General features: G+C 48.0%; 8 protein-coding genes across 8 annotated transcripts; 5 read left to right on the forward strand and 3 right to left on the reverse strand.

Annotated features, from left to right (window-relative positions):
• The first annotated feature begins 361 nt into the window (after positions 1 to 361).
• F5147DRAFT_685668 (FAD/NAD(P)-binding domain-containing protein) lies at positions 362 to 1,964 on the forward strand. Its single transcript, XM_041436688.1, has 3 exons — positions 362 to 604; positions 663 to 1,001; positions 1,054 to 1,964. Exons 1-3 carry the CDS (start codon positions 422 to 424, stop codon positions 1,945 to 1,947), a joined length of 1,416 nt encoding a protein of 471 aa, XP_041294754.1. The 5' UTR covers positions 362 to 421; the 3' UTR covers positions 1,948 to 1,964.
• A 1,418-nt stretch (positions 1,965 to 3,382) lies between these two features.
• F5147DRAFT_609586 (uncharacterized protein) lies at positions 3,383 to 4,067 on the forward strand. Its single transcript, XM_041432411.1, has 2 exons — positions 3,383 to 3,592; positions 3,649 to 4,067. The coding sequence occupies exons 1-2, from the start codon at positions 3,458 to 3,460 to the stop codon at positions 3,790 to 3,792; spliced, it is 279 nt and encodes a 92-aa protein (XP_041294755.1). The 5' UTR covers positions 3,383 to 3,457; the 3' UTR covers positions 3,793 to 4,067.
• A 231-nt stretch (positions 4,068 to 4,298) lies between these two features.
• Positions 4,299 to 4,687, reverse strand: F5147DRAFT_547677 (hypoxia induced protein conserved region-domain-containing protein; the record flags this gene model as incomplete). Its single annotated transcript, XM_041430349.1, has 2 exons — positions 4,299 to 4,561; positions 4,630 to 4,687. Coding segments are annotated over 2 exons (321 nt in total), but the record flags the coding sequence as incomplete, so codon positions are not given.
• Positions 4,688 to 6,320: 1,633 nt separating this feature from the next.
• F5147DRAFT_632869 (uncharacterized protein) lies at positions 6,321 to 7,886 on the forward strand (the record flags this gene model as incomplete). The annotated part of the gene is made up of 3 exons (XM_041432833.1): positions 6,321 to 6,491; positions 6,545 to 6,883; positions 6,941 to 7,886. 3 exons carry the CDS (start codon positions 6,321 to 6,323, stop codon positions 7,769 to 7,771), a joined length of 1,341 nt encoding a protein of 446 aa, XP_041294757.1. The 3' UTR covers positions 7,772 to 7,886.
• Positions 7,887 to 9,717: 1,831 nt separating this feature from the next.
• F5147DRAFT_685687 (uncharacterized protein) lies at positions 9,718 to 11,661 on the reverse strand. The gene is made up of 2 exons (XM_041436689.1): positions 11,534 to 11,661; positions 9,718 to 11,477 (listed from the first exon to the last, which is right to left on the reverse strand). The coding sequence occupies exon 2, from the start codon at positions 11,470 to 11,472 to the stop codon at positions 9,871 to 9,873; it is 1,602 nt and encodes a 533-aa protein (XP_041294758.1). The 5' UTR covers positions 11,473 to 11,477; positions 11,534 to 11,661; the 3' UTR covers positions 9,718 to 9,870.
• Positions 11,662 to 12,325: 664 nt separating this feature from the next.
• On the forward strand, positions 12,326 to 14,778 carry F5147DRAFT_685691 (glycoside hydrolase family 5 protein). The gene is made up of 10 exons (XM_041436690.1): positions 12,326 to 12,510; positions 12,564 to 12,691; positions 12,747 to 12,965; positions 13,018 to 13,180; positions 13,233 to 13,349; positions 13,400 to 13,635; positions 13,685 to 13,907; positions 13,960 to 14,144; positions 14,202 to 14,388; positions 14,437 to 14,778. The coding sequence occupies exons 1-10, from the start codon at positions 12,368 to 12,370 to the stop codon at positions 14,498 to 14,500; spliced, it is 1,665 nt and encodes a 554-aa protein (XP_041294759.1). The 5' UTR covers positions 12,326 to 12,367; the 3' UTR covers positions 14,501 to 14,778.
• Positions 14,779 to 17,577: 2,799 nt separating this feature from the next.
• F5147DRAFT_793098 (uncharacterized protein) lies at positions 17,578 to 21,114 on the forward strand (the record flags this gene model as incomplete). Its single annotated transcript, XM_041443113.1, has 20 exons — positions 17,578 to 17,604; positions 17,659 to 17,689; positions 17,742 to 17,788; positions 17,844 to 17,921; positions 17,972 to 18,163; positions 18,230 to 18,349; positions 18,402 to 18,518; positions 18,565 to 18,688; positions 18,736 to 18,832; positions 18,883 to 18,995; positions 19,048 to 19,145; positions 19,194 to 19,288; positions 19,337 to 19,455; positions 19,502 to 19,571; positions 19,628 to 19,799; positions 19,848 to 20,033; positions 20,083 to 20,175; positions 20,229 to 20,335; positions 20,388 to 20,568; positions 20,621 to 21,114. 20 exons carry the CDS (start codon positions 17,578 to 17,580, stop codon positions 20,933 to 20,935), a joined length of 2,382 nt encoding a protein of 793 aa, XP_041294760.1. The 3' UTR covers positions 20,936 to 21,114.
• Positions 21,022 to 21,587, reverse strand: F5147DRAFT_90914 (uncharacterized protein). The gene is made up of 3 exons (XM_041444459.1): positions 21,298 to 21,587; positions 21,202 to 21,229; positions 21,022 to 21,144 (listed from the first exon to the last, which is right to left on the reverse strand). Exons 1-3 carry the CDS (start codon positions 21,462 to 21,464, stop codon positions 21,109 to 21,111), a joined length of 231 nt encoding a protein of 76 aa, XP_041294761.1. The 5' UTR covers positions 21,465 to 21,587; the 3' UTR covers positions 21,022 to 21,108.
• Between the last annotated feature and the right edge of the window lie 2,803 nt (positions 21,588 to 24,390).

Consider the following 24,390-nt stretch of genomic DNA (forward strand, 5'->3'; position numbering starts at 1 on the left):
AGTTTGAATGCTTGAATGCCGGGTCTGATGCGATACGTGCCATGTTGAAATGAAAAGGGTGGATTAAAGTTCTTTCTTATGGTAAAGGGTAATACTACTAGAGAGGGACAATGTAGGGATAGGGACAGAAAAGAAAGGAGCTCGACGATAGCCTGACTCTAAGAGCGGAAAAAGCCGGCGCAACTCTACTAAGACTGCGCTCGTGCCTCGCTACGTCATAGAGCGGCAAACCATCATGCACATGACCGAGTCAGCAACGAGGGCACTGCTAGTGCTATGTAATACCAGATCTTTTACGTGTCTCATAGGATATTTGTTCCCCGACGACTCGTATCTTCGGCCGGACACTGGCAGGATAACTTGAAAAGCTAACTACCAGAATAGTTGTTTGCATCACGATTTCCTTTCCATTCTACACGGTATGGCCGACATGGCTAGTATGCCAAACAGTACGACTGTCTTGATCGTTGGCGCAGGACCCTCCGGCCTTGTTACAGCGCTTTCTCTCCTTCATCATGGCTTTAAGCATTTTGTCATTGTCGATGCTGTTGAGCAAGGCGAGAATACCTCGCGTGCTCTGGTCGTTCATGCCGCGACATTAGAGGTACGACATGTATTGCAGCTTTGAGTTGAACTCTCGGTCATGATATTGTCCCGTTTAGGCGCTGGACACCATAGATTGCGGGGAAGAAATTGTAGCGAAGGGAATCAAAACAAGGAGCATCAAAATTGGTAACCGCTCGTCGAAGCTCGTGTCCACCAATCTCTCTTCTCTCGACAAACACACCCGTCACCCGTATTCCCTCACCATCCCACAGAATCTTACCGAGTATATTCTTGGCGAGAAACTCAAAAGTTATGGCGTGACAGTTCACCGGCCATGCAAAGTCACCTCTTTGAAGCTGAACGAGAATGATGACGATCTCACTGATGTTGTATTCGAAGACGAAAAGACCATCACTGCAAAGTATGTCATCGGCGCAGATGGCGCTCGTTCTGTTGTAAGCCTTATCTCGTGTCGCTTTTACTAGTCCTGACTTTTTTTTCCGAAAGGTTCGTCGGATGGCTTGTATCAGTTTTACAGACCCTAACACTGGCGAGAAGGGTGACAGGATTACTAACCTGGCTCAAATGGTCCTTGCGGATATTGTTTACGAAGGCGGAGACAACAATAACTTGGAGTTTTTAATCACGATGTCGCCTGAGAGCTTCTTCCTTTCCATGCCTTTACCGAGCTCGTTCAACGACTTACTCGCTGAGAACGGGAAAGAAGTCACAGGTCAAATATACCGTATTGGCGCAGGTGTCCCTCTGGTGGATGGAGAGATTCCGCATTCACCAAGCAAGGAGTATATACAGAGCCTCGTTGATCGATTCGGGCCTACAGTTCTCTCATCAGATGCTTCGGTCAATCCCAGCTCCACACCGGTACGCATCGAGGAAATTATATGGGCAACTCGGTTCCGCACGCATTCCGCAATAGCCGAAAAGGCGTTCACCCGTCTTGGCGGAGACGAGCTTCGGGGTGCTACAGTAGCGGCTAATAACTCCACTACGAAACATGGTGGTATCATCCTTCTCATCGGAGATGCAGCACACATTCACTCTCCCGCAGGCGGCCAGGGCATGAACCTTGGCATCCGTGATGCAGTGTTCCTTGGAGATGCTCTGATAAAGCATATCAACACGTCTACTTCGCAGCCCTCGAGCATCGACGCTGATTGTATTTTGCGTGAATTTGCAGAGGAGAGGCACAAACGCGCTCTAGAAGTGATTGCATTTACTAAGAACTTAAATTCACTTTTGGGGACGCAAGATAAGAAGATATCGTGGCTGTTCCCAATCTCAGCTACTACTGTGCGGGACTGGGTGATGTGGCTTGGCGGAAAGTTTGGTTTCATGCAGGCAAGGATGGCATGGGCGATGAGTGGACTGGGGAGAAGATAATGAGCAATTCTTGTGGATATACTTAGTTTCACTTTCATGGACTGTTAATATTTCATACGTATCTCAGTGGCGGATGCATAGTCATTCGAGGGATGGGAATGGGGGTGGCAAACTTGATGGACGTCGTTTCTACTAGATAGACCATCACCATCTGGCGCCAAAATGTGGATGAATATTCAGATTCATAGCCATAAGCACTGTCATATGAGGCCAAGTATGAACCGGAAGTCGTCAGTTGGATCAACTGGATGTATGGAAGACTTGATTGTGGGTCTGCGACTAGGCGGTGTTACATACGCGGACTGCTTGAACAATACGAAGTTTCGAAAAGCCGCGCGGAATGCCGAGTATCGTTCTTTACCAGACTTGGGGTTCCGATCAGTTAAATCATCGATCTAATACAGGCCTATGCATGATGTGTTCACCTAAGAAACCTGCCGGCGTCTCGACGATTCTGGATGAGCTTATCAGCACTCTCAGCCCCAGTTTTTGGTCCAGGTCTGGGGAGGATAACAGCTCATCCACTGACAAGGTCTCCGAGTCCAAACAAAGCCCGACATTCTCAACATGACACCGGAATGCAAGATAGAAAAGAATAGGTGCAAACGCAGCAACGTTGAGCAGACTCGGATGTCCCAGTCTGGCTATAAACACACAACCTTCAATACCACGGAACATTGATTGGTCTTGTGCCCTCCGCCTCGGGTATAATGTCACAAGGATTGAAAGTAATATCGTAAGAGTCTGAGTGCGATTCTGATGCAAAACGAACGATAACTATTCCATCGTGAGGTTAACAGCGATGTTGCATCATCTCGCACATCCAAATACATCCAGGATAATAATGAGAAGTACACACTATCCGTGATCCCTGCGATCGGTCTGGTGAGTATATGATACTATCTCCAGCTGACATTAAAATTGAGATGACAGTGGTGAAAAGAAGAGTTAGACATGCCTGGAGAATCCATCCAAATCAGCTCGGAGGATCAGCGGGGTACAACAAGTCGGGAAACCTACACGCCACGCAAGACTATCCTCTTGTGATAGATAACATGATAAGGACTTACCCAGATTGATGATACCTAGAAACGCCAAAGCCTGAAACACAGAAGACTGATCCCGATGGGACGGCACTTATGGAGAATGCCTCGGTATCTGGGAATCGAAGGCAACCAGATGGTCAAGAAGATCCTCGAGTTATTGGATGTGCCTTGAAGTTAGCCACTGCACTGTTCGATAAACCGAAGAAATGTTGTAGTGTTGCATGGGTAGGCAATCAAGAAAAATATAGCTGTTACCTGCAGTGATGTGGGAGGCTGAAACGAGAGAAGAGGTTGAATATCGGTTTCAGCCTTCCACAACATGAGGTACTTTGACGGTCTCAACAAGCCACAACGCCGCAAGTTGATTTAGTCATGAATCTTCCGCTTATATAATAAGCGTTACGTACACGTCCTGGAAGCGTTCGCCGGGACTTCTTGCTTTGCTTCCCATCTCTTTCGAAACAATGGCGACTCCACCTGCCCGTAAAGCCATATTAGATCTCTATGCCTCCACCTTGCGGACGGCGAAATCATTCAGTTCATATAACTTTCGCACCTACTTCGTTCGGAGGACGGAGGACACATTCCGTGGGATCCAAGTGTGTTTTGACTCAATAATCCTACCCAGCATGATATCCTGATGTAATTGGCTTAGGCAGAACAAGATCCTATCAAGCTTTCACATGCATATAAGGAGGCTGTGAAGGAGCTTTCGGTATTAAGACGGTGTGCAGTCATGAATCAACTGTATGGCGGTGCGCGGCTGGCAGTTGAAGAACAGAGTGAAGTGCGTACCTGAGGAGATACGTGAGCTAGGAAAATACCGGTTAATAGGTGTGGATGATGAAAGCATAATAGAGATCATGTTCGCCGCACTGCACAAAATGGTACACGGAAACCAACAGGAAGACAGCACGTCACTCTTGCAACGTTGAGCGTTGAGCGCTGAGCATTGACTGTCACATGGTCAATTCTCAGCGTCATGCTGTTCTCTTGCTTTAATGAGAATTTGTTCTGATTTGCCGGCGACTGTATTATTATGCATCTGTAGAGAAGAGATAGGTAGCTCAGGTCGTTGCATTACAAAAATTTCTGGTTGCTTCGTGAAGTACTTCAGGAAGCCGAGGATCCACCCCACGGCCACTTAAACCACCACCACTGACTTGCGCCAGGCCGTGACGAAGTATTATGAGGCACTTGGCCTTGAACGGATGGCAACGCTTTCGATGTCGAGTCGCCCTTGGCAATATTCGTATTCGAGTCCCTCCCTGACAAAGCACCTTCAGTCTCATTCCATTGCCTCTCCGCAGCTTTCAGCCTGTCCTCGAATTCCTTTCGATCCCTGCCAGCACGAGCTTCCCTATGTGCCTGTATCTCGTCGAGTTGTCTCGTCTGCTTTGTTTCATCGCCAGCAGTTGAACCCAGTGCGTAGGTTCCTGCACAGACAGCTGCAATAGTTGCACCTTGAGCAATGACACGAACACGTAACCAGTTATTCAGAGATTGGGAGTCGCCTCGTTTCATTTTGACGGTAGCCATGATCAGTGCACCACATGTCAAGAGGGTACCTAGTACAGCGCGAGTCATCAGATTCGGGGGACAAAGTGGTTGGAAAATGTCGTAGCATCATGCGTACCGATAGGGACCAGTGGTTGCTCCTTAAATTTTCTCCAAGCTTTCTCCTGATATGACTCTCCCGTGTGAAGGCTCGGGGTAGTCGGAACGGCAGCGGGAGATGACATCCTGGATGATTCGTGACACAAATGAAAGAACAACTGGATATTATAACTGAAAATACCTGCAGAAACAATAAGCTCGGGAGGCTGCAACGCAGACGATACAACCTCACGAAATTAACGTTGCAAGTTAGTTGTGGATGTTGTGCTAAGCGAGTCCGAGGTCGGCAGATATCCTTTTTAGTCTTTGCTTCGTACACTAACCTTTTCCGTACCCTCAGTTGTAGTGCTCGTGCTTTCACTCCCGCCCACCTCGACAGCATGCGCCTAGCGACCAACTGGGACAAGTACTACAGAATCAAGTCAAATTCCAGAATATACGAATAGAACTACGATTCATAACATCAGCATTATTTACTCGACGCATCCGAGACACTCCTAGACACCGAGAGTCCACTACGATCTTGAGTGCGGGTTGCAGTGGCCCTGCCGCCCTCCGAGTCACGACCCTCTTAGGTTCGGAGCGTTGTTTCTGCCAGAAAACCCCCTTGGAGCTTTGCACATATATTTGTTCACTTTCTTTTCTCGTACGTCAGTTCTTATCTATCTTGCAATCAACCTGATATTTATCCTCTAACCAGAAAAGATAACAGAACACATAGATAGGTGGTTGTGCAGGCTGCGGTCATGCTATCCCGAATCCCAACAGTATTTTGCTCACGGAACATTCAATTAGATGTATAAAACATGGCTATTTCAACGCGGTCTCCTGACGAATACATAAATGAGTCAAACTTGACATGATAGGTTATCCACAATAGCTTCATGGCTGACAGCACTGGAGGCAAGGATGATAGCCCAACGATAGGTTAACTCATACGATTCATGACAGCGTGGTTCGTTCTTTAGCGATAACTCTGATGCTCACATGTTATCTGCCTTTGCTTCCGGATTTGAAGAGGGAACAACCCGCGAAACGTCACCGGTTCACCGTGGGTCCAAAAAGAGAGGAAACCAGAATGGTACTCAACTGCTCGCGATCGGTAGTACTATGTAACTGTGGACTTGCTGTAATACCAAAACAACTTCGCGTTCTCCTTGGGGGGCCGGTATAGGCTGTAGCTTGCAAGCTTCAAATCTGACACCAAATATATACCCTTATTTGTCAGTGAAAGTGTTGTGTGTCCTACTCTGGGTATCAGTATCCAACAGGTCCATCTAGATGCTCTGTCGGCATCTTCATGATGCTGACGCACTACTTTTAAAACCATGGACATCATGGGTTGCCAGAAGGTCTTCAAGCGCTTCGCTGGATACTATGTATTTCCATAGAACGGCCGTCATGTAGCCATGCATCATTGATTTAGTCTGAGGAAATAGTAGGACATCGAACGGAAGAAATAATAAGGAAAGGTCTTCCTTTCTGTCACTGGGATTCACTTGGAGAAGCGGCCATAATGATGAACGTTGTTCGTCATGCAGCTGTTCAACTAATATGGATGAGTATTTTGCCAGTCACAGTTCACTCCTGCTTCCCAGAGTCCGTACCCGCTGGCAGGACCCGCTGTATGCGCGTATGACGTTGCAGGTGGCCTCATTTATATACCGGGTGATGGAAGACTCATTTTTATCATTTTTATTCTTCATGACAATGTCTCCACCTGAAAACACGACGGTACTTATCGTCGGCGCAGGGCCCGCTGGTCTCACAGCTGCTCTTTCTCTCGCCTACCACGGGTGTCGTGACTTCGTTATTGCCGATGCCACAGTCGAAGGACAAAATTCATCACGGGCTTATTCCATAAACTCTGCAACCGTCGAGGTACACTGATGCGTAAGCGTTCATAAGGCCCGCTGATAACCCTATGATTATAGGCTTTAGCCAGCATCGATGCAGCAGACGGCTTGCTGTCTCAAGCCATCAAGGCGAAAAGCATCAGAATCGCATCCCGGGGTTCACAGATCTTTGAGGCCAAATTCGACCCTCTAAAGAAATATTCCGCCTACCCTTACCCACTCGTTACCCCTCAAAATGTGACGGAGGTTGCCCTGGGGCAGAAGCTGAAGAGCCTTGGAGTTAAAGTGCAGCGTCCGCACAGGGTGGTTGGAATGAGACAGAGCGAGAATGATTCTCGCATTACCGATGTCTCCTTTGAGGACGGTCAAATCATCAGAGCTAGATATATCATCGGCGCAGATGGCGCCCGCTCATTGGTGAGAACTCAGTCTCTGTTAAATTAGCTTTGTATAATATCTGACAACAATCTTCAGATCCGTACCATTGCTGGAATTGGCTTCTGTGATCCAGAAAGCCCGAATCTAGTCAGTGATGTATTCTCTCGAATGGTCGCTGCAGATGTTACATTCGAGCCCGAACCTACCGGTCCGCTAACCCTCGAGGGTCACCTCAATGGCACGGTTTCGTCAGACAGCTTCTTCATGCTTATACCATTCGGTAACCGCTTCAATGCGGAGCTGACGCGAGATGAAAAACCTACCACCAAACCTGTCTTCCGCGTAAGTTGTGCCATACCGATGAAGAACGGAGAGCCACCCCATGCGCCACCGAAGGAGTACATCCAGGACATGATCGACACATACGGTCCAGCATGTATAACATCGGATTCCTCTCTTAACCGGACACCTGTTAAGATCGACCAGGTGATCTGGTCCACACGTTTCAGAACCCATTCGGCAATCGCTGACCGCACATTCACACGTCTTGGCGCTGCTATTATCCTAGTTGGTGACGCAGCCCATGTACATTCACCCGCGGGTGGCCAGGGCATGAACTTGGCTATCAGGGATGCGATCTTCCTTGCGGAGGCTGTTACAAAGCACATTCAGGCCTCTGCAGAAGACCCCGATGTAGATGATGCCATTCTGCAGGAAATTGCGGAAGCGCGTCACGCGCGAGCGCTAGAAACCATTGACTTCACCAAGAAACTTCTGAAACTCGCAAGCCTTGGGTACGATCCATATGCTTGGTGGATGCCGTTCAGTTGGGCTTCTATTCGCGACCTGACACTGCGGACATTAGGCAGATTTGATTTCGTGCAGTCGAGTGTTGCATGGGGAATGAGTGGGCTTGGACGACGCTGATCGCGCATATTAGATGGCTTTTTGGCAAATAGTTACAAACCGTTCCCATGTGACATGAAATTTTGAAAGCCCAGAGCGGCGCATTGGCGATGACTTGTATCGCTGGAGGATAGACTCGTAACCAGTTTTTACTACGTCTCTGAGATGGTCGATCTTGGCAGGCGAAGCGCGGGTTTTGAAATTTGCTTCACATCAAGCGCATGGTACAAAGTACTGTATGCCTCTCAAACAGCATATGCATATCGCATGGAGTAGTAGTACCGAACGTTGAATAGGACAATAAAATGATACCATTGAATGCATTCTACCCGGCCATGCCCCAACACCAGCCACTTGTTAACCTTTGATTTGGATTTCCTTCGAGCCTTGACCGAGATGAAAAAACCTGGCCATCCTAAAAATTGTTCGTAGGCTTCCAATGACGGCCATGGACCTCGTATTATGCACTATCAATAATGATACCATGCATTTGAGCTGGGAGAATCTAGGATGTTGTGTTCCTCGCGAAATAAAGTCGAGTTGTGCGAAAGCTTTGAGAGTTTGCTGGCTTTGCCATGTTTCCTCGAAAGGGTATTCGTAAAGTCCACTGGTAGATTGTCGATAGCTTCTAAAGCAGCACGCGACAAAGGTGGGACAGAAGTAATGATAAACCTCATGCACATGGTTGGAGGTTTAACACAGTCTGCATGACGGTAGACGCAAATTCAAACTCCGTGCTTCGTCTGCCAAATCTCTCCGAGATCGACCAGCCTGGCTTCGCTACACGACTTGTCCGCAGGGTATAATTTAAAGTCAGGCTGGTCACGGGCCTAAGTGGAGGGGGATCAGCGATGATTAACTTGGCAGGAATCCACGGGCCACGTCAGACCACATCTTGTGACGGTGAAGTCAACTGTCATCAACCTAGTAAGGATTCCGTTGATTTTCAAACTAGGACATGTGTCCAGCTATATAATACAAGCGAAAGCCTGTGAGAGCGAGGCGGCTTCATTCACCAACTTTGGGAAGTGGAGGACAAGCGGAACCCGAGGCATTACAGCCGCTACTTTCATATCGATAGAAGATTTCATTTTTCGATCTTGGTTGGGCGAAATGACAAGGGCGCTCTGCCTGGACGTGCCACACATCCTGCAGTGGCCGTCAAACAGCTTAATAGGCATTGAAATCCTTTGGTCGTCATAACTGGTAAAATTGTGCAAAGTGGATACTTGTAATACGTGCGATAGTCGCGGGCCTCAGCGCCGAGTGAAGCGAGTCCCTTGATTATGAGGGTATTCTGCCCGAATTGTATCGTAAAAGGAGGGACCCTGTTGTTTGCCCAGCACAGGGAAATCCAATAAATAGAGGCTGTAAGGGGAAAAGTGAAATATGGTTCACCGATATGAAACTGTAGTAATCCGACCGTAAGATCTGTAATGTAGGAGCAACCCGCGGGTATCACATCTGGTATGTTCCGCGACAGGAAAACATACGAGTGCAGTGCCATTTGCAAACCCGCATAGCTGCATGATGTTGTGAACATGTGATGCATAGGTGTCACCGTGTCAGTGAATGATGGCACAAGTATGTTGCGCCTTATTAGAAGGAACGGCAGTATCCTTCGTCTATAAAGGGTTGTTCACTGGCGGGGCGGCCGTGTATAATCTGGGTATGCTGGACTGCCAGTGACAAGGACTGTCAAGCATCAGGGAAAACCTGTCCAGGACCATGATGCATCGATGTACGATTGTTGTACCGATTGTAGCCGCACTTTCAGATATATCGTTTTCGAATCAAACCAGATTACAATGTGACTTTGTCGTCGAAGTCGAGGACAGTTCAGTGCAGGAGTATTAATGTGGGAAATGTTAGAGTCGGTGGGCGCCCCGCTAAGCATACAGGCTTACATAATCCCCAACATCATGAACTCAAGGTGAACTGGTCCGACCGCCCATTGCCGCCACCACCCCAATAATAAGAACGTCATTTGACTATCATATATCGTATTATATCATGCGCCATGCGCATCATGGCATATCTTAATTGGTTCTGAATGAGAATAGTAAAAGACAGCGAGTTATCCGACAAATCAGCCACAAACAGCAAATGACGAAATCAATCTAGGGCTCTGTTTTCTTTGCCGTTTGCTTCCGTATCGCTTCGCGCACACGAACATAGTTATTCCAAAGTACCTTCCATTCCGCTTCTGGTGTGCCTTCCCCAGGCTCACCAATGCCGCCAGAACGGTCTGCTGCAACACCTGCCCACCCCAGAGCGCGTTCATAACACTCAAGGGCGCCTTCCGCGCCATCTTTCTCGCCTTCCTTCAGTATACCCATGAGATTCCAGGCTTCAGCAGCCGTCCGGCGAGCATCGCGGAGAAGGCTTTTAGCCGGCTTTCGCATTGCATTCGATTTCGCATACACGGGAACTAGGGATGCTTCCGAGGCAGGCGGATGGGGAATTGTCGAGCCTGGTGCATCAGGATGGGTGAATGGGAGACCTGCAAGGGCGAGAGCAACTCGCTCGGATGATTCTGCAGCGCGCGTGAGCCATTGTATGGACTGTTCAGGTGCTGTGCGGAGGGCGTAGAGAACTTCCGCGAGGTGAATGGAAAGTAGAGACGATCGGTGAAGTAGAAATAGTGAATGCAATGCCTGTGGCGGAGACGCTGTTGAAATTCTGGAAGGAGACGGAATCGAGCGTAGGAGATCGAGTCCGGACTCCTGTACATGTTGCGCTTGCTTAAGGTAGCCAGAGGTGGAATAGTACGCGGAAAGTGATATCAACGTGGAGGCAAGCGTGCGTTGTGCACACGGAGATGAAGGGATGGTCTGCGTTAATTCAGGAGCCGAAAGATCTGCTTGCTGAGTGCCCTGGGTGAGGTTGATAGTCCGCGCCCACCATCCAAGCGCGTCCTCAAAGTCCCCAAGACGATAGTCGAGGTCCCCGAGTTTTAATGCAACTCGTGCAGCATCCGCGCCCTTAGCGGGCAGTCCAGCCCACACTCGCTCATACCGGGACCGGGCCTGCAAAAGTGCATCCCTCGTCCCCATCCGCTCGAGAATGGAAGCGTGGCGGGCGAGTAGCTCGCCCATAGTTTGTGGGCGTAACTTGCCAGACGGCAATTTGCCTTCGATGATGCTGATGGCAAGAGCCATAAATTTTTGGGAAACTTCCAGGCGAGCCTCTACAACATGGAGACTACCTGTACCCTGGGAGCCTCGTCCCGAAGGTGTGTTCGAGCGGCTGATGATCGCTCCTGAGCCCGTTCCCCAGTTCTCGGCAATCCATGCACTACGAACAGCATGCCTGCCTTTGAACCCAAGTGCCGGGTCCGTTCCACCTCTATCCCCGCCTGACCACCTCTCAGCTTCGTGATCCCACTCCCATCTGCGTATTTCGCTATCTTGATCGCATGCGAGTTCGACATTCTCTACCCACATATGTAAACCCTCGAATACTGTCCATCCGGTGATCCCGAGTGCAAAGACACCTATAAGGGAAAATTTTGCCAGGCGTTTGAAAAAGTCCAGAGTGAACAATGTGGATTGGGTGAAGGGATCCTCAATGAGAACGGGTGATTCCGCCGCAGCTGCATCTTTTCGTCGTGATGTGGGCTGATTGCCCGTACTCTGTGATTTGAGCCGACGATGTCTGGGTACTAGGGGTGCATAGACACGCAACGGGCGGGTATGCAAGTTCGTAAGTGCTCTGAGCATTGGAGCTGTTTGTAACTCAAGCGCTCAAGCTTAAATTTGATGAACAACAGAAGTTTCGTACGTAAGGTTGCGAGAACGTTGTGTCAGATAACTATCTTGATAAGAGGTTGACCACTCGGCTGAGTCGACTCAGTGTTATTGTTGCGGGGAGCTGAAAGCTAAGACCACATGAGTATTTAGAAATTCAAGGGGTACTTGCAAAGATATTTTTGAGCTGATGAGTCGGCCATCATTTCCCCCACGCGTCAGCACTAATTTCCAAATTTAGTTGATCAGTTTACTTTGCTGTGCTTTGGCTGTGTTCCTTGTCATGTAATGTTACATACACCGCCCACTGCCAGTACTTGCCTGCAGGGAAACGTGTGTTGTGGCATGCGTTTCAAAGTTGTGAATTTACTCAAGGCGGTGGCGACAAATATCCGTAGGGACGTCACAGGCGTCGGCAGCAGGGCGAGAACCCTGTCAAGTTGGCACCATGACTGTGTCTGCCGACAGGCTTGTGAACATGATTATGATAACATTTCGCGCCATCAGCTCATGTCAGTCAATTTCAGTACTATCCCCCCCTGCATCACTCTCACCACAGGTGATCTCCATTCGGATAGACCGTTTGTCCGCCTGCTACTAGGCGTTCTTCCGATTTGCTGTCGGTGGTTCTTTCCAACATCAAGGCATCATGCTCATTCGGACTGAACACCGGTATTGGCGCCTGGCTCGATTGGATACAAACATGAGTCACACGCATGATGTTCTCACTCGAAGCGGCGTGCCTTCCTGTCAGGCACGTAGTACAGAAGCTTTACCTGTACCCTACTTATAGTTCGATGTCTGCATTTTCATTTCTCGCCTCTCACTTATTGTCGGGTTGCCTCTGGTGTGTGTAACTTACGCTACCATGAACTTCCTACCTTGGGGGACGTTGTTCTTCAGCATCCTTTGGGCCTCCGTGGTAGCTGCCATTCCATCACGAACCATTGATACAAGGGCTTCCAGTCCCTATGTAAGCACCAGTGGCTCTGGCTTTGTGGTGAACGGAAGGTATGGATCAATTTATGTTGGATGTGAACCTGTAATAACTCATCTTCAATCAGTTCATTGAAGTACATCGGTACTAATGTTTATTGGCTACCTACGCTAAACACGAACGAGGATATACGGAACACGCTGGCAAACATATCAGCTCTTGGCATCAAGGTCGTCAGATTATGGGCATTCAATGGTATCTATCCCTGTTTTACCCTTTCGATGCAAATGATACCATCAATCACGGTCAGATGTGGCCACCATCCCCGCGGATGGCACTTGGTTACAGCTTATTCAGAATGGCACCGTTTCCGTCAACGATGGGCCAAACGGCCTACAGAAGCTTGACACAGTCATTCAATTGGCTGAAGAGCAAGGCCTATATGTCATTCTATCTCTTACGAACAACTGGGACCCTGTGCCACTCTCGAACGACACTCGTCTTCGCAATTATCTATCTAACAACTACGGTTGGTCTTGACCAGACTCTTGATCCCTGCATCTTTTTGATCATGACTTTAGGTGGCATGGATACATATGTTCGCCAATTCGGCCTCCAAACTCATGACCAGTTCTATACGAATCCGTCAGTATTAACGTCTTTCCTGAATTATACGACGCAAGTGGTCTCCCGCTACGTGAACAGTCCATCAGTCTTCAGTTATGAATTGGCTAATGACGCCAGGTACGTGATACCCTATCTTTCGGAGCCGCTCAGCTCAATACACTTTATACAGGTGCAACTCTACCTTGCCAGCATCTGCTACCTGCACGACAGAAACGATCACGGCCTGGCATGCGACGGTAGCTGCGCACATCCGTAGCATTGATCCAAACCACCTCATCTCTTCGGGGTATGTCACAATGTCGATAAAAATCATGCACCGTCTGACGGCTGATCTAGTGTCGGAGGATATCTGTGTCCAGATTGTCCAAAATTATATCCCCTGACAGCACCAGCACCTCCTGTAACATCGCCGGCTCCCGGGAAAAAGAAGCGCAGCCAGGCAAAACCCGTGACCAAGAAGCAAATCCTTCGAGAAGAATCTGAGAGGAGACGCCGCAACAGAGAAGTTGCGAAGCGTGCGGGGACTCTGGTGGAAGACGGTGTACGAGTAAGAGGACGATGGGTTTCGACATGCAAGTCCGAACACATCATAGCAGTTTCTCAGCTGATTATGTTTGACAGCTACCAAGAGGCAACAGAGTTCGACTTCGGGGTCACTGTATGACGGTTCATATGGCGTCGACAGTCAAGACATCTCGAACATTCCAGACATTGGGTTCTCTTCCTTCCAGCTATTCCCCGACCAGCAATCATACGGTCCTGATGACCCGAATATTCCGTCTTGGCAAAACATAGAGCAAAACGGTGCCCAGTGGATCACCACTCAGGCCCAGAGTGCTGCTGCGTGAGCATCTTGTGATTATTCAATGTATCTGGATGTCTGATCTCTATCTCAGCGTCGGGAAACCTGCGGTGCTCACTGCCTTTGGTCTAGTTACGCAAGCCAATGCTCCTGACTTCGTGCCATTCAACTCTACGGTTGCTCCATTTGCTTCTGAAAATCTTGCGAAGCGACAATCCACGCTTGGCTATGGTGTGACCGACCAACAGCAAGCAACAACTTACACGACATGGCTTGATAGTGCGTTCTTCAATATTATCCTTAATATCTTTTCCGGCCTTACAAACATTTGATTAGCTGGTATTGCTTCGGGACTCAACGGCATAGTGCAGTACCAGTGGGGTCAGTCCGGCCTTACAGCTGAACCGGGTACTACTATCGATCCCCCTACTACCACTGGAGAGTCGCCTACGCCGAGTAGCCCAGGAGAGACACCCACTCCCCAACAAACCACTGGCTCCTCCCCCAATGATGGTTACGCTATGTTCGTGGTCCAATCATTCTATTCTGACATGTACTGACCTCTTCGTAGTACCGGCTCCAATACTGTTCAGCAAATCCTTGGGAACTCGGCCCAATCCATTGCGGCGGACTGAAAGACACTTGACGTTATGTTTGAATGAATGCTATATTGACTCTCTTGGATTCAACGGACATACGGTATTCTCTGTTGTACAATCTGACAATTCACGTTACCCTTCTTGGACATCTGTGCGGACTTCCAGTACAGTTGTTTTTACAACATGTAACTCTAGATAAGCATATATTTCGGTAGAACTTTTTTTCGTGACGTATTAAATCTGATATATTGTGGAGACTCTATGGTATCAGCCAGTAATAATTGTAGAATCGGTTTGCAGTTTCAATTGAGTCAGTTCATAAACAATCGTGAGGCTGAGTACGGCGGTTCTTGGCGGCTCACAGAATACAAATCATGAAGCAACGTTGCGAAAGATGCTGTAAATTTGTTGTTCATGGAAAGATTGTTGCAAGTCGGGCTTTAAAATTTTACAATGATGAAGTCATTTTATCAAACAAGCTACCAAATCGGGATCGATAAACTATATAACCCGCAGCGCCGAAACGATGTAAATGCCGTCCTAAACGCCCTAAACTAGACGAGACCTTTCCTAAAGCTTCCCGTGCGCGTAGTGTATCCTAGTTTGTTACATATTTTTCTTCTCCAATATTTAGAAATATTACTGAGGATTAGACCCCATGTACACGTATACCGGATCCCACTGTTACTGGACTCAGTAGTGCACAATAGTCTTGCCGAGCGTGCTAACGTTACGCGGTTAGTTTCTAAAAGCCGGCATCCGTAAAGTTGATGTCAGAGTTAAGGTTACTTCTTGGGTCCAGAACTTCAGAAGCAGTCTGTGTAAACGTTAACCCCAGACTCGTGATGTATCAGGTAACGGTGCTAAGCGCTAAGTAGCACTAACTTGATTTTAAATAACGCGAAAGGTGGCTCGCGGCAGAGCCCGCTACGGTCCCTTTGTCGAGTCATAATGTGAATCAATTGGTGTTATAGACACAAGCATCGTACAGATTACGGGACACCATTACATATGGCTTTTCGGCGCCTCGACACCATTTGGAGCCAAGATCAATCATTATTTTCTCACGTGTCTGTCCTTGCGACTTATGTGCAGTGATCACGAACCCTGGAAGAATTGGCACTTGCGTTCGAGTGATGCGACACATTTTCTTGGAGTTGGGATAGGTGAATTTGAGCTCTACGGCGTCTTCGATTATTGGGATTTGGTGCAGAGACAAGTTCGGGAGTGCTCCATCTGACGAGTGACTGATTTCTACGATGCAGGATCTTAAGACCCGTTGTCCCTCATCGTTCAGCGAGTGTCCGACTCTCCTTAGCTTTAGAACCCGTTTGGGTAGCTAGACATAATCCCACTTGGATAACAGGCGAAGAAGACATATTCTCTATAAATCATTGTTCAGCCTGGAGTCATATGAAAATGATTCGGACGAATACACGTACCTCGGTCCTCCAGGCTGAAAATTCCAAGTATGACCAGCAAAAAACTGCGCAAGATCCATCTCCGAAGGCCGAAGAAATCGAAAGCCATCGAACGTCGCATTTACGAATGCGAGCCAATCACGGCCAAGTTCAACATCACACCCATCCAGATAGACGGGGCTAAATGTTTGTCGAGAATTATACCAACCGTCGACAGTAGGAACGCGCACCGGACCAGAAGTCGACTCCACAGCCACTCCATTATGATCAGAAACAGAACGCGGCACATTATAACTGTGCAGAAGGACACAGTGGAATCAGAACTCGCACTATTGATGCGAAAAACAGTAGGAACATCAGCGAAAGATCCAATGACTTCGTGATAGATAAAAGACATGGTCGATGACCGATGTACGCAGAGACAATTGAATGCATCTTCCTTACACGGTCACAGTCACGTCACAGGCTACTCGTCACGGCGTTACAACAATGTTTGTGTGCCGACACTATGCTAGATTTCTGGTTTGTCGTTGGATTTGACGGCGTGCGCGTTCGACCGAACACACCGAGACTGGAGGAGAGGGACGACTAATTGCAGTTAGGTTCAACGGGTGGATATACATAGAAGGAGTTGCGCACTTCTGAGTCACTAAGAGAAGGCTGAGATCTGCCATCAATACTTTTGCGTCTGCTGGCAGGCACAGGGCACTTTGACCAGCTTGAAGGGGGCTGCGCGTCCAACGGGGTTGTTCGCTGTCGTCGCGACATATCAAAGGCAGAACTAATCCCTGTATTGGGCGTCTTGGGCGGCACAGACGGTGGCCGCCTTGTGACACATGAAGTTCCTACCAAGCATCTGCTAGGTGATCGCGAGTGGTTGGTACTGCGAGAAAAAAGGATTGCGTCAGTTCTCGCATCGCGTCAGAAAGTCTCCGTAAACTTTACAGAGTGACGATATTCCCCCATGCTACAGATTTATCAGATGATACTGGGGCAGGTGCAATGAATAGCGGGTGGGCAACAGCGGATGGTACGAGAAAGCAAGTAGGCAACAGCGGGAGGGTGCGAGAAAGTAAGTGGGCAACGGCACAAGACGTCGGGAGAGCGCGAGAAAGCGGGTTAGCACAAGACGGCGCGAGGGCGGGTGGGATGCATGATCAGAAGAAGGGGATGCATCAGACGGAGGCCCAGGGATGAGGGAAGCAAAGGGTCGGCGGTGCGGTCCATCCTACTACTAAGTTAGTCGGTCATTTAGAAGAATGGCGCTGAAGGAGCAGACCTTGACATCTTCACGTTGCTTATGAGTTGCTGCAGCCTGGTAGTGTTCCAAAGCAGTGTACGGATCTCGCGGAGAATTATGCAAGATGCACTGAAGATGGCGGAGGTGTAGGAGCTGTTGGATGTGGCGGGAGTGATGTTGAGAACAACTAAGGGCGTATCGACTTACTGTTCACTAAGGCAAGAACATGCTGCAGCGTGATGTTAGCCGTGAATGTATACAGAGTACCATAGAACTGAGCTGCATGGATGTGGTGTCGGCGTTGAACAAACCGTGCGGCTAGATCTAGATGTGCTAGTGCAGGACAAAGAGCAACGCGATTGTGACAAACGGTCACGCTGCCTCGTTAGGCCTAGGGCTGAATGGTTTACTGGTCTAACTTCCTTGCCACCGTCAGCATCTGCGAGGTGTTCATGAAATTCTTTATCGACAACCTACCCGTTTGTATTGTTATGTTTGGTGGACATTAATGATGCTGAAGTTCTCTACTTCAGATTGTTTTCCCTTATGACCGAATTTACCCTGGTTCGTACATTCAAATGCCAGCCATACTCCACGTTAACTCTGTCATCTGCAGAACAATATGCATACATGTGTGATCTCAAAAGAACCCTGGATGCAACGGTACGACACACGTAGGTATTGTCCTGGATATGCTATTCTGACTGCTTTCCTCTAGGGGCATTGCGTTTTGGAGATGCCTTCAGGAACAGGGAAGACCGTTTCACTGCTGTCTCTAATTGTGTCATATCAACAGGTATGTTTCCAAGCTCGCATCATAGCATATTTCTTGACGCTTCTTGCCAGTTTTACCCCACGAAACGGAAACTTATATATTGCTCGCGAACAGTTCCAGAGATCGAGAAAGCGTTGGCCGAGCTGAAGCGTCTCATGGCGTACCGGATCAAGTTTGCGGAGACCCCCGAACAAGAAGCAAAAGAACAAAGTTTCATGGGACTCGGACTCACGAGTAGGAAGAACCTCTGCATACACCCAGACGTGAGTACACACGTTGTAAAGAGCCCGTTTCCACAGCTTACGTTTCTCTGTATGCTAACTTTCTAGGTCTCAAAGGAGAAGAAGGGCAAGGTAGTCGATGCCCGTTGTCGAGACCTCACCAACTCTGCTGTATGCGAGAAAGGTCGCGCAGATCCAGGTTCAGTCGAATTGTGCGATTGGCACGAGGTGAGTCATTGAAATTTGCATCAGTTGCCCCATGGGTGCTAATTCGTCTTAGAACCTGGGTAAAGGTGAACCTGGCTCCTTAATACCCCCTGGCATATGGACACTAGCCGATGTTCTTCAGCACGGGCGCGAAACCAAGACATGTCCGTACTTCACGGTTCGGCGAATGGTGAGTGACGTCAATATCACACAGTAGCCCTCATCAACTGCGCAAGATGCCGTTCGTGGATGTCATCATCTACTCGTTCCACTATCTGCTTGATCCCAAAGTTGCCGAACAAGTTTCCAAAGAACTCTCAAAAGACGCCATCGTCGTTTTTGACGAAGCTCACAATATCGGTAGGCCTTGTCGAATAATCATTTGATTTTTCTATAATCCATCGCAGACAATGTGTGCATCGAGTCATTGAGCATTGACTTGACCCGACCGATGTTGGATTCAGCTGCACGCAGTGTTGTGAAATTGGGTGAAAAAATAGATGAGTTAGTGTTTTATATATCATTGTGATCGTAGTACTCAAGTACATTTTTAGGATCAAGAAAACGGACGCGGCCAAACTACAGGACGAATATGCGAGACTTGTCGAGGGGCTGCAGGAATCGGCGGCGGAAGCTTCTGACGAAGACGCATTCATGGCCAACCCAGGTTCGTCGAGAAATCAAACAGCTTTCCACTTTTACTGAAATTTCCGGGAAAGTTTTGCCAGATGACCTCCTGAAAGAAGCTGTTCCAGGAAACATCAGGAAAGCCGAACATTTTGTGGCATTTTTGAAGCGATTCGTGGAATATCTTAAGGTTTTTGGTCTGACACCTATGCGGCACACCTGTTGACAGTTACCATAGACTAGGATGCGCGTTTTGCATGTCGTTGCGGAAACGCCATTGTCGTTTCTACAGCACTTAAAAGATATCACTTACATTGAGCGGCGACCACTGCGGCAAGTATTGTTTTCTTTCCGCCTGTATTCTTTAACGTCAGCCTTCAGGTTTTGTGCAGAGCGACTACAGTCGATGATCCGTACATTGGAGCTGAATCGGTTAGATGAGTACTCGGCATTGCAGAAGGTCGCAAGTTTTGCAACCCTCGTTGCAACTTACGAAAAGGGTTTGAACTCTAATCCTTATTAACGTCGATATTAACTCTGTTACAGGGTTTCTTCTTATTCTTGAACCATTCGAAACCGATAACGCGACCGTTCCTAATCCCATCTTCCACTTCACGTGAGAGTTTGATTACCTATCCTGAATTTTCTTTGCCTACTCAGCATTAATGTCAGATGCCTGGACCCGTCGCTCGCAATCAAACCCGTATTCGAGCATTTCAGCAGCGTCGTAATCACTTCAGGAACCATCTCCCCATTGGACATGTATCCAAAGATGCTGCAATTCACCCCCGTCGTGCAAGAAACATATCCTATGACGCTCACACGCAATGCTTTCTTACCGTTAGTGAGTTGTCTTGCTAATCTCTGTGCTCTTGTCCACTGAGAATAGAAGGTCATCACGCGAGGAAGTGACCAAGTCGCTATCAGTTCACGTTTCGAAGTTAGAAATGACCCCGCCGTAGTTCGCAACTTTGGAAGTATTCTCATCGAGTACAGCAAGATCGTACCGGACGGCATCGTGGCTTTCTTCCCTAGTTATCTTTACATGGAGTCCATCGTTGCAGCTTGGAATGATATGGTAAATCTCTGTACCCCAAGAAATAAAACTTTATTCATCATTTTCTTAGGGTATTCTCAACGAGGTCTGGAAGAACAAGTTAATATTTGTGGAAACGCCAGATGCAAACGAGACGAGCATTGCTTTGGAAAACTATCGCCGCGTGAGAAGTGCCTATGCCACAGAGAAGTTCGACCACTCACAGAATTACTGCAGGCTTGCGATAATGGCCGAGGAGCTGTTCTTCTGTCGGTCGCGCGTGGAAAAGTGTCAGAGGGTATCGATTTTGATCACAACTATGGGAGAGCTGTGATCATGTTTGGGTTCGTGATTGAATTCATACATTAGAGCCGGCAACTGATAGAATCGCAATAGGGTCCCATATCAATACACGGAGAGCCGGATATTAAAAGCACGGTTGGAGTATTTGCGTGATGCATACCGCATAAGAGAATCCGAGTTCCTTGGTTTTGATGCCATGCGCAACGCCGCTCAATGCGTTGGACGTGTCCTGCGAGGTAAGACTGACTGGGGTCTGATGGTGTTCGCAGACAAGGTTAGTCTATGTTTTGCAAATAATCGTTTGACTAACTTGCCAATCGTGACAGCGTTTTGCTCGTGCCGACAAACGGGCCAAGTTACCCCGGTGGATAAATCAATACATCACGGAGGTTGCTTCTAATCTTTCCACGGATATGGCCTTGACACTTTCCAAGCTCTTCATGCGCACAATTTCGCAGAATCCAAACGAAAATCAGACTGGTGTATCGTTATGGACACTAGATGATATTGAGAAAGCGCAAGCAAAGCAGAAGGAACAAGCACTGCTCATGGAGCAACAACAAGAGCAGGAAGACGATATGGATATCGATTATGGAGACGGTGGGATTGATGATGATACGTTGTTGGGCTTGGATGTGTAGTTATACATAGTAGAGATATAATTTCTAGGAAGGTAATCCTTGAAACCACCGGGGTGGCAGACGTGAGCACTCCTGGACGATTGGAAGAATGCATTAGGTGATCCAAGACGTGATATATATATATACAGAGTGTCGCAGCCAGTGGTGAGATATGTCAGATTAGCTGGATCTTGTCATTGGGGGCACTGTGGACATATTCCGGAGGGACGCTGTGAACATGACGGATCAGCACCAGACCAAATTTAAAATTGAGGAACACGATATACTTCTGGTGTGATCAGCCGCTGGGGTTGACTGGAGAATAACAATAAGCGACCGAAAGCTTCGCGGAAGCAAAAAAAGCTATCACGATGGTGGCTTACCTATAATACCGACGGCAATTGCATGGTCTCGCCGGTGATCCGCACGTGGTCGGATGATTTGTGCTGAGGATGCAGTCTCGTGCAAGACAGTCAATGTAAGTGTCGCCTTGGAATGTAAGATGACCGCATGCCGTATTTTTGGTGAAACGCAGCTGTCGATAGCACATCTGATAGGATATGGAACAAGGGCTATTTCAGTTTTGATACGAGAAGCTTGAATGGGTCTTTACACTTCGTCGGCGGCGGTAGGACAACGCTAATAAGCAAGCGACAAGTTTTGAGTTTACCAAAGGCACTGCTTTTAGTGACTTCGTGAGATCTTCCCGGCGGCATCGTTATTACCAACGACTTACCGTACGCAGATGAAGAAGGTCGTCGGTGTTGAGGTATACCAGAGGTAGAGACGGGGAGAATGCTCCTGCTTTTAAGCCGAGAGTACGTGTGTGCAGTATAATTAACTATTACATACGATTCAAATCTCGCGGTACAAGTCCGCCAACTCCCGTGTCATACCAATTTTTGGCCTATACCAGAGACCTTTCATCTGCTTTATGGCAAAAAATACGGGTCTCAAGATCTCAGGGATGACGGTGCGAACTTTGGGCGAAATTTTCGCCCTTTAACCTTGTTTGTAATTGATCGACGTTCATGCCGATGGGCGCGAGCACGACCCCCGGGTGCCCTGATCCCAATATTTTTTCTAAAATTCGTCAATTTATCTCCCGTTGGCCTTGGCGCTCCGGGGTATATTTACATTATCTATCATCATAGAGTGTTCCTATAGAGGCTTGTCCAGTCTTTCTGGGCCCTATCAGAGGCCCTACGCGTGCAGCGGAGGCCCGAGTACTATTTTCCGCAAACCTCCCTTCCTCGACTTGGTCAATTCCTGAAGCGCTGCGATTAGTACTGAGCATTCGGCCATCGGCACTGAGGACAAATTATCCCGGGAGCCTTCTCGGGAGAGGGGACATGTGCAAACCTAAAAGCTTGTAGATCCGACATGTAAATTTACATAGCAAGATACGAGACAAACCCCATACCTTTCACCTGTGATTGCCAAGCATGAGGGTCGCTTTCTCGCCACCTTGAGAACAAACTGACATGAATAAAATCAACACGATTAGTGAGTCAATCGAAAGAAACGGTGTTGTAAAACTGATCCTGACCATATGCCACGCCTACCTTCTGTGAGTATAACAGCATGCTCAATTCGCTCCAAATTGGAATGCTAAGAAAAACATTGCTCAGGTGAGCACCTTGTAATATAACTTACAAACTACCACCTGAAAATTTTCTGGAGACCAGGCCTTCATCATCCTGCTTGTATTTTCCGGATAAAGGATCTGGCCCCCAATTTGTCCTGATTGCATCGCGCATACGACCCTTAGACCTCGACAATTTGTCCTGACAAAATCAGGCCTCCCCACCTATATTCGGGGGTCCTGCGGGAGGTCAATGGAGACGTGAGCTTGTATTCCACCCAAGGAAATTGCTTCCCGAACTCATGGACCTTTCTCCATTCCGTGGAACATGCAAAAGGCACCATCTTACTGACAAGCTTCTCTTCCTGGGTATCAATCCCCTTTTGGTTTCCCTGAAGCTCGAAGGCGTCCAGGATAGTCAAGGATTCCGGGAATGTTTATAAATAAATCGACATTTTGTGAGACCCATATGAGACTTGTCCGTCAAAACCAGTCGGGGGGGTGAAGCGGCAGAATGCTAGAGACTCATCGACAAGGTCCACAGGTCAACTGGTTACGAACGGACCTTGAAACGGTGACCTACTTGGCGGCCGGCTCGTGATGAGTCAGAGTGAAGGCCTGAAGCGTTTTAGCGGCTTCGCACCTCCAAAGATGGCTTGTGTATTACAAGCTTAGCTCCTATCCAAAATACGAACTGGCATGCGGGCTATAATTTTCCGTCTCCGCTTGATCGCACTGTCATCACGATGTAATTCAATTATACTGTTAACAGTCATTTGTCGCTGAAGAAACTCTCCAACTTGCCCTTCGAGTCGCTTTTTGGAAGAGCGACGTCAACTACATGAATATTGACATTGCTTGCGCTCCTGCAAGTCAACCATGTTAAACCATGTTCCCACCTCGGTCAGTCAGATGTGACAGGTCATGTTGCCGTATATCTTCCAGATCCCCCTCTCTATTTGACCAAAATTGTCAAACGATGAAATCCACCACTGATCAAGGAAGCCGAATTGACGCGGCGTCAATGTCATCGGTAGTCTTTGCTCTTCTTTGCCTAGTATTGGTTCTGAGAGTTTTTCCACGACTTGGAAACCCCGCGCTGGAATCGGCATTTGAATCGTGACGTGCAGGCACTATGACACAAATCCCCATTCTCTTGGAAATCGATGCGGCACCAGGAGGTAACCTAATGCATATTTACGATAAAAGCTTCCCTTGTTGAGACTACGCTTTTGACAGACCTGCATAAGCATCCGGTGAAAGGCGAAAACCTGCAACGGGATTCAGCTATCACATACTTCATGAAACATGCGAAATTCACGGTACCGATACTAACCTTGACAGTTGTGTTTGGCATATATGATTGTAACAAGAAGGTCTACCGGGAAACGGCATCCTTTGTTGAGGTAGTGACAGTTCAGATAAACGATAGTCCCCTGTCGCCGTCTTCTGGCTCGGTATTCAGTCATCGAACGTGAGGCAAAACGTCATCGCCAAATAGGTGCGTGGCTTCCGCATTGTAGATTTAATGCTCGCATGGTACCGCGGATGTTAACTAATTTACTCACATTGAATTGAAGAAGTTACGAGCATGTACGGCTGTTGTCAGAGGCATGGTGCGGATTTAGCGTTAGATTGGTTCGAGTTTCTGGATCTGCGGCATGCTGCTACTTCAATACGTGATTGGGTAACATCATGTCAGCGTCTATCAACACCAAAACTTCCGTTGACCAGGTCACATCTGTCACTGCGTGGCGTTTTGTGGCGTGAAATTGCAGCATGACGTCTTCATAGCGATTCATATCCGTTTTCGGCTCTAGCAACTGGTTAATCGATGACGCCAAAAGTACTATGTCCACCTCGGGAACTGCCATCGCCATGACGAAGCTTG

Source organism: Suillus discolor (assembly GCF_016758755.1).
Source record: "Suillus discolor strain FC423 chromosome Unknown F5147scaffold_17, whole genome shotgun sequence".
Taxonomy (NCBI): Eukaryota; Fungi; Basidiomycota; class Agaricomycetes; order Boletales; family Suillaceae; genus Suillus; species Suillus discolor.

What these genes read in the sequence shown, in the direction of transcription:
- F5147DRAFT_685668 (XM_041436688.1), top strand. Translation starts at nt 422, where the DNA reads ATGGCCGACATGGCTAGTATGCCAAACAGTACGACTGTCTTGATCGTT. An exon ending in TTCATGCCGCGACATTAGAG is followed by an intron (nt 605 to 662) that starts GTACGACATGTA and finishes TGTCCCGTTTAG; the next exon opens with GCGCTGGACACCATAGATTG. An exon ending in CAGATGGCGCTCGTTCTGTT is followed by an intron (nt 1,002 to 1,053) that starts GTAAGCCTTATC and finishes TTTTTCCGAAAG; the next exon opens with GTTCGTCGGATGGCTTGTAT.
- F5147DRAFT_609586 (XM_041432411.1), top strand. Translation starts at nt 3,458, where the DNA reads ATGGCGACTCCACCTGCCCGTAAAGCCATATTAGATCTCTATGCCTCC. An exon ending in ACACATTCCGTGGGATCCAA is followed by an intron (nt 3,593 to 3,648) that starts GTGTGTTTTGAC and finishes TAATTGGCTTAG; the next exon opens with GCAGAACAAGATCCTATCAA.
- F5147DRAFT_685687 (XM_041436689.1), bottom strand. Translation starts at nt 11,472, where the DNA reads ATGCTCAGAGCACTTACGAACTTGCATACCCGCCCGTTGCGTGTCTAT.
- F5147DRAFT_685691 (XM_041436690.1), top strand. Translation starts at nt 12,368, where the DNA reads ATGAACTTCCTACCTTGGGGGACGTTGTTCTTCAGCATCCTTTGGGCC. An exon ending in TTATCTATCTAACAACTACG is followed by an intron (nt 12,966 to 13,017) that starts GTTGGTCTTGAC and finishes TCATGACTTTAG; the next exon opens with GTGGCATGGATACATATGTT. An exon ending in GAATTGGCTAATGACGCCAG is followed by an intron (nt 13,181 to 13,232) that starts GTACGTGATACC and finishes CACTTTATACAG; the next exon opens with GTGCAACTCTACCTTGCCAG.
- F5147DRAFT_90914 (XM_041444459.1), bottom strand. Translation starts at nt 21,464, where the DNA reads ATGTGCTATCGACAGCTGCGTTTCACCAAAAATACGGCATGCGGTCAT. An exon ending in AATTGCCGTCGGTATTATAG is followed by an intron (nt 21,230 to 21,297) that starts GTAAGCCACCAT and finishes GTTATTCTCCAG; the next exon opens with TCAACCCCAGCGGCTGATCA. An exon ending in AGCGGCTGATCACACCAGAA is followed by an intron (nt 21,145 to 21,201) that starts GTATATCGTGTT and finishes TCATGTTCACAG; the next exon opens with CGTCCCTCCGGAATATGTCC.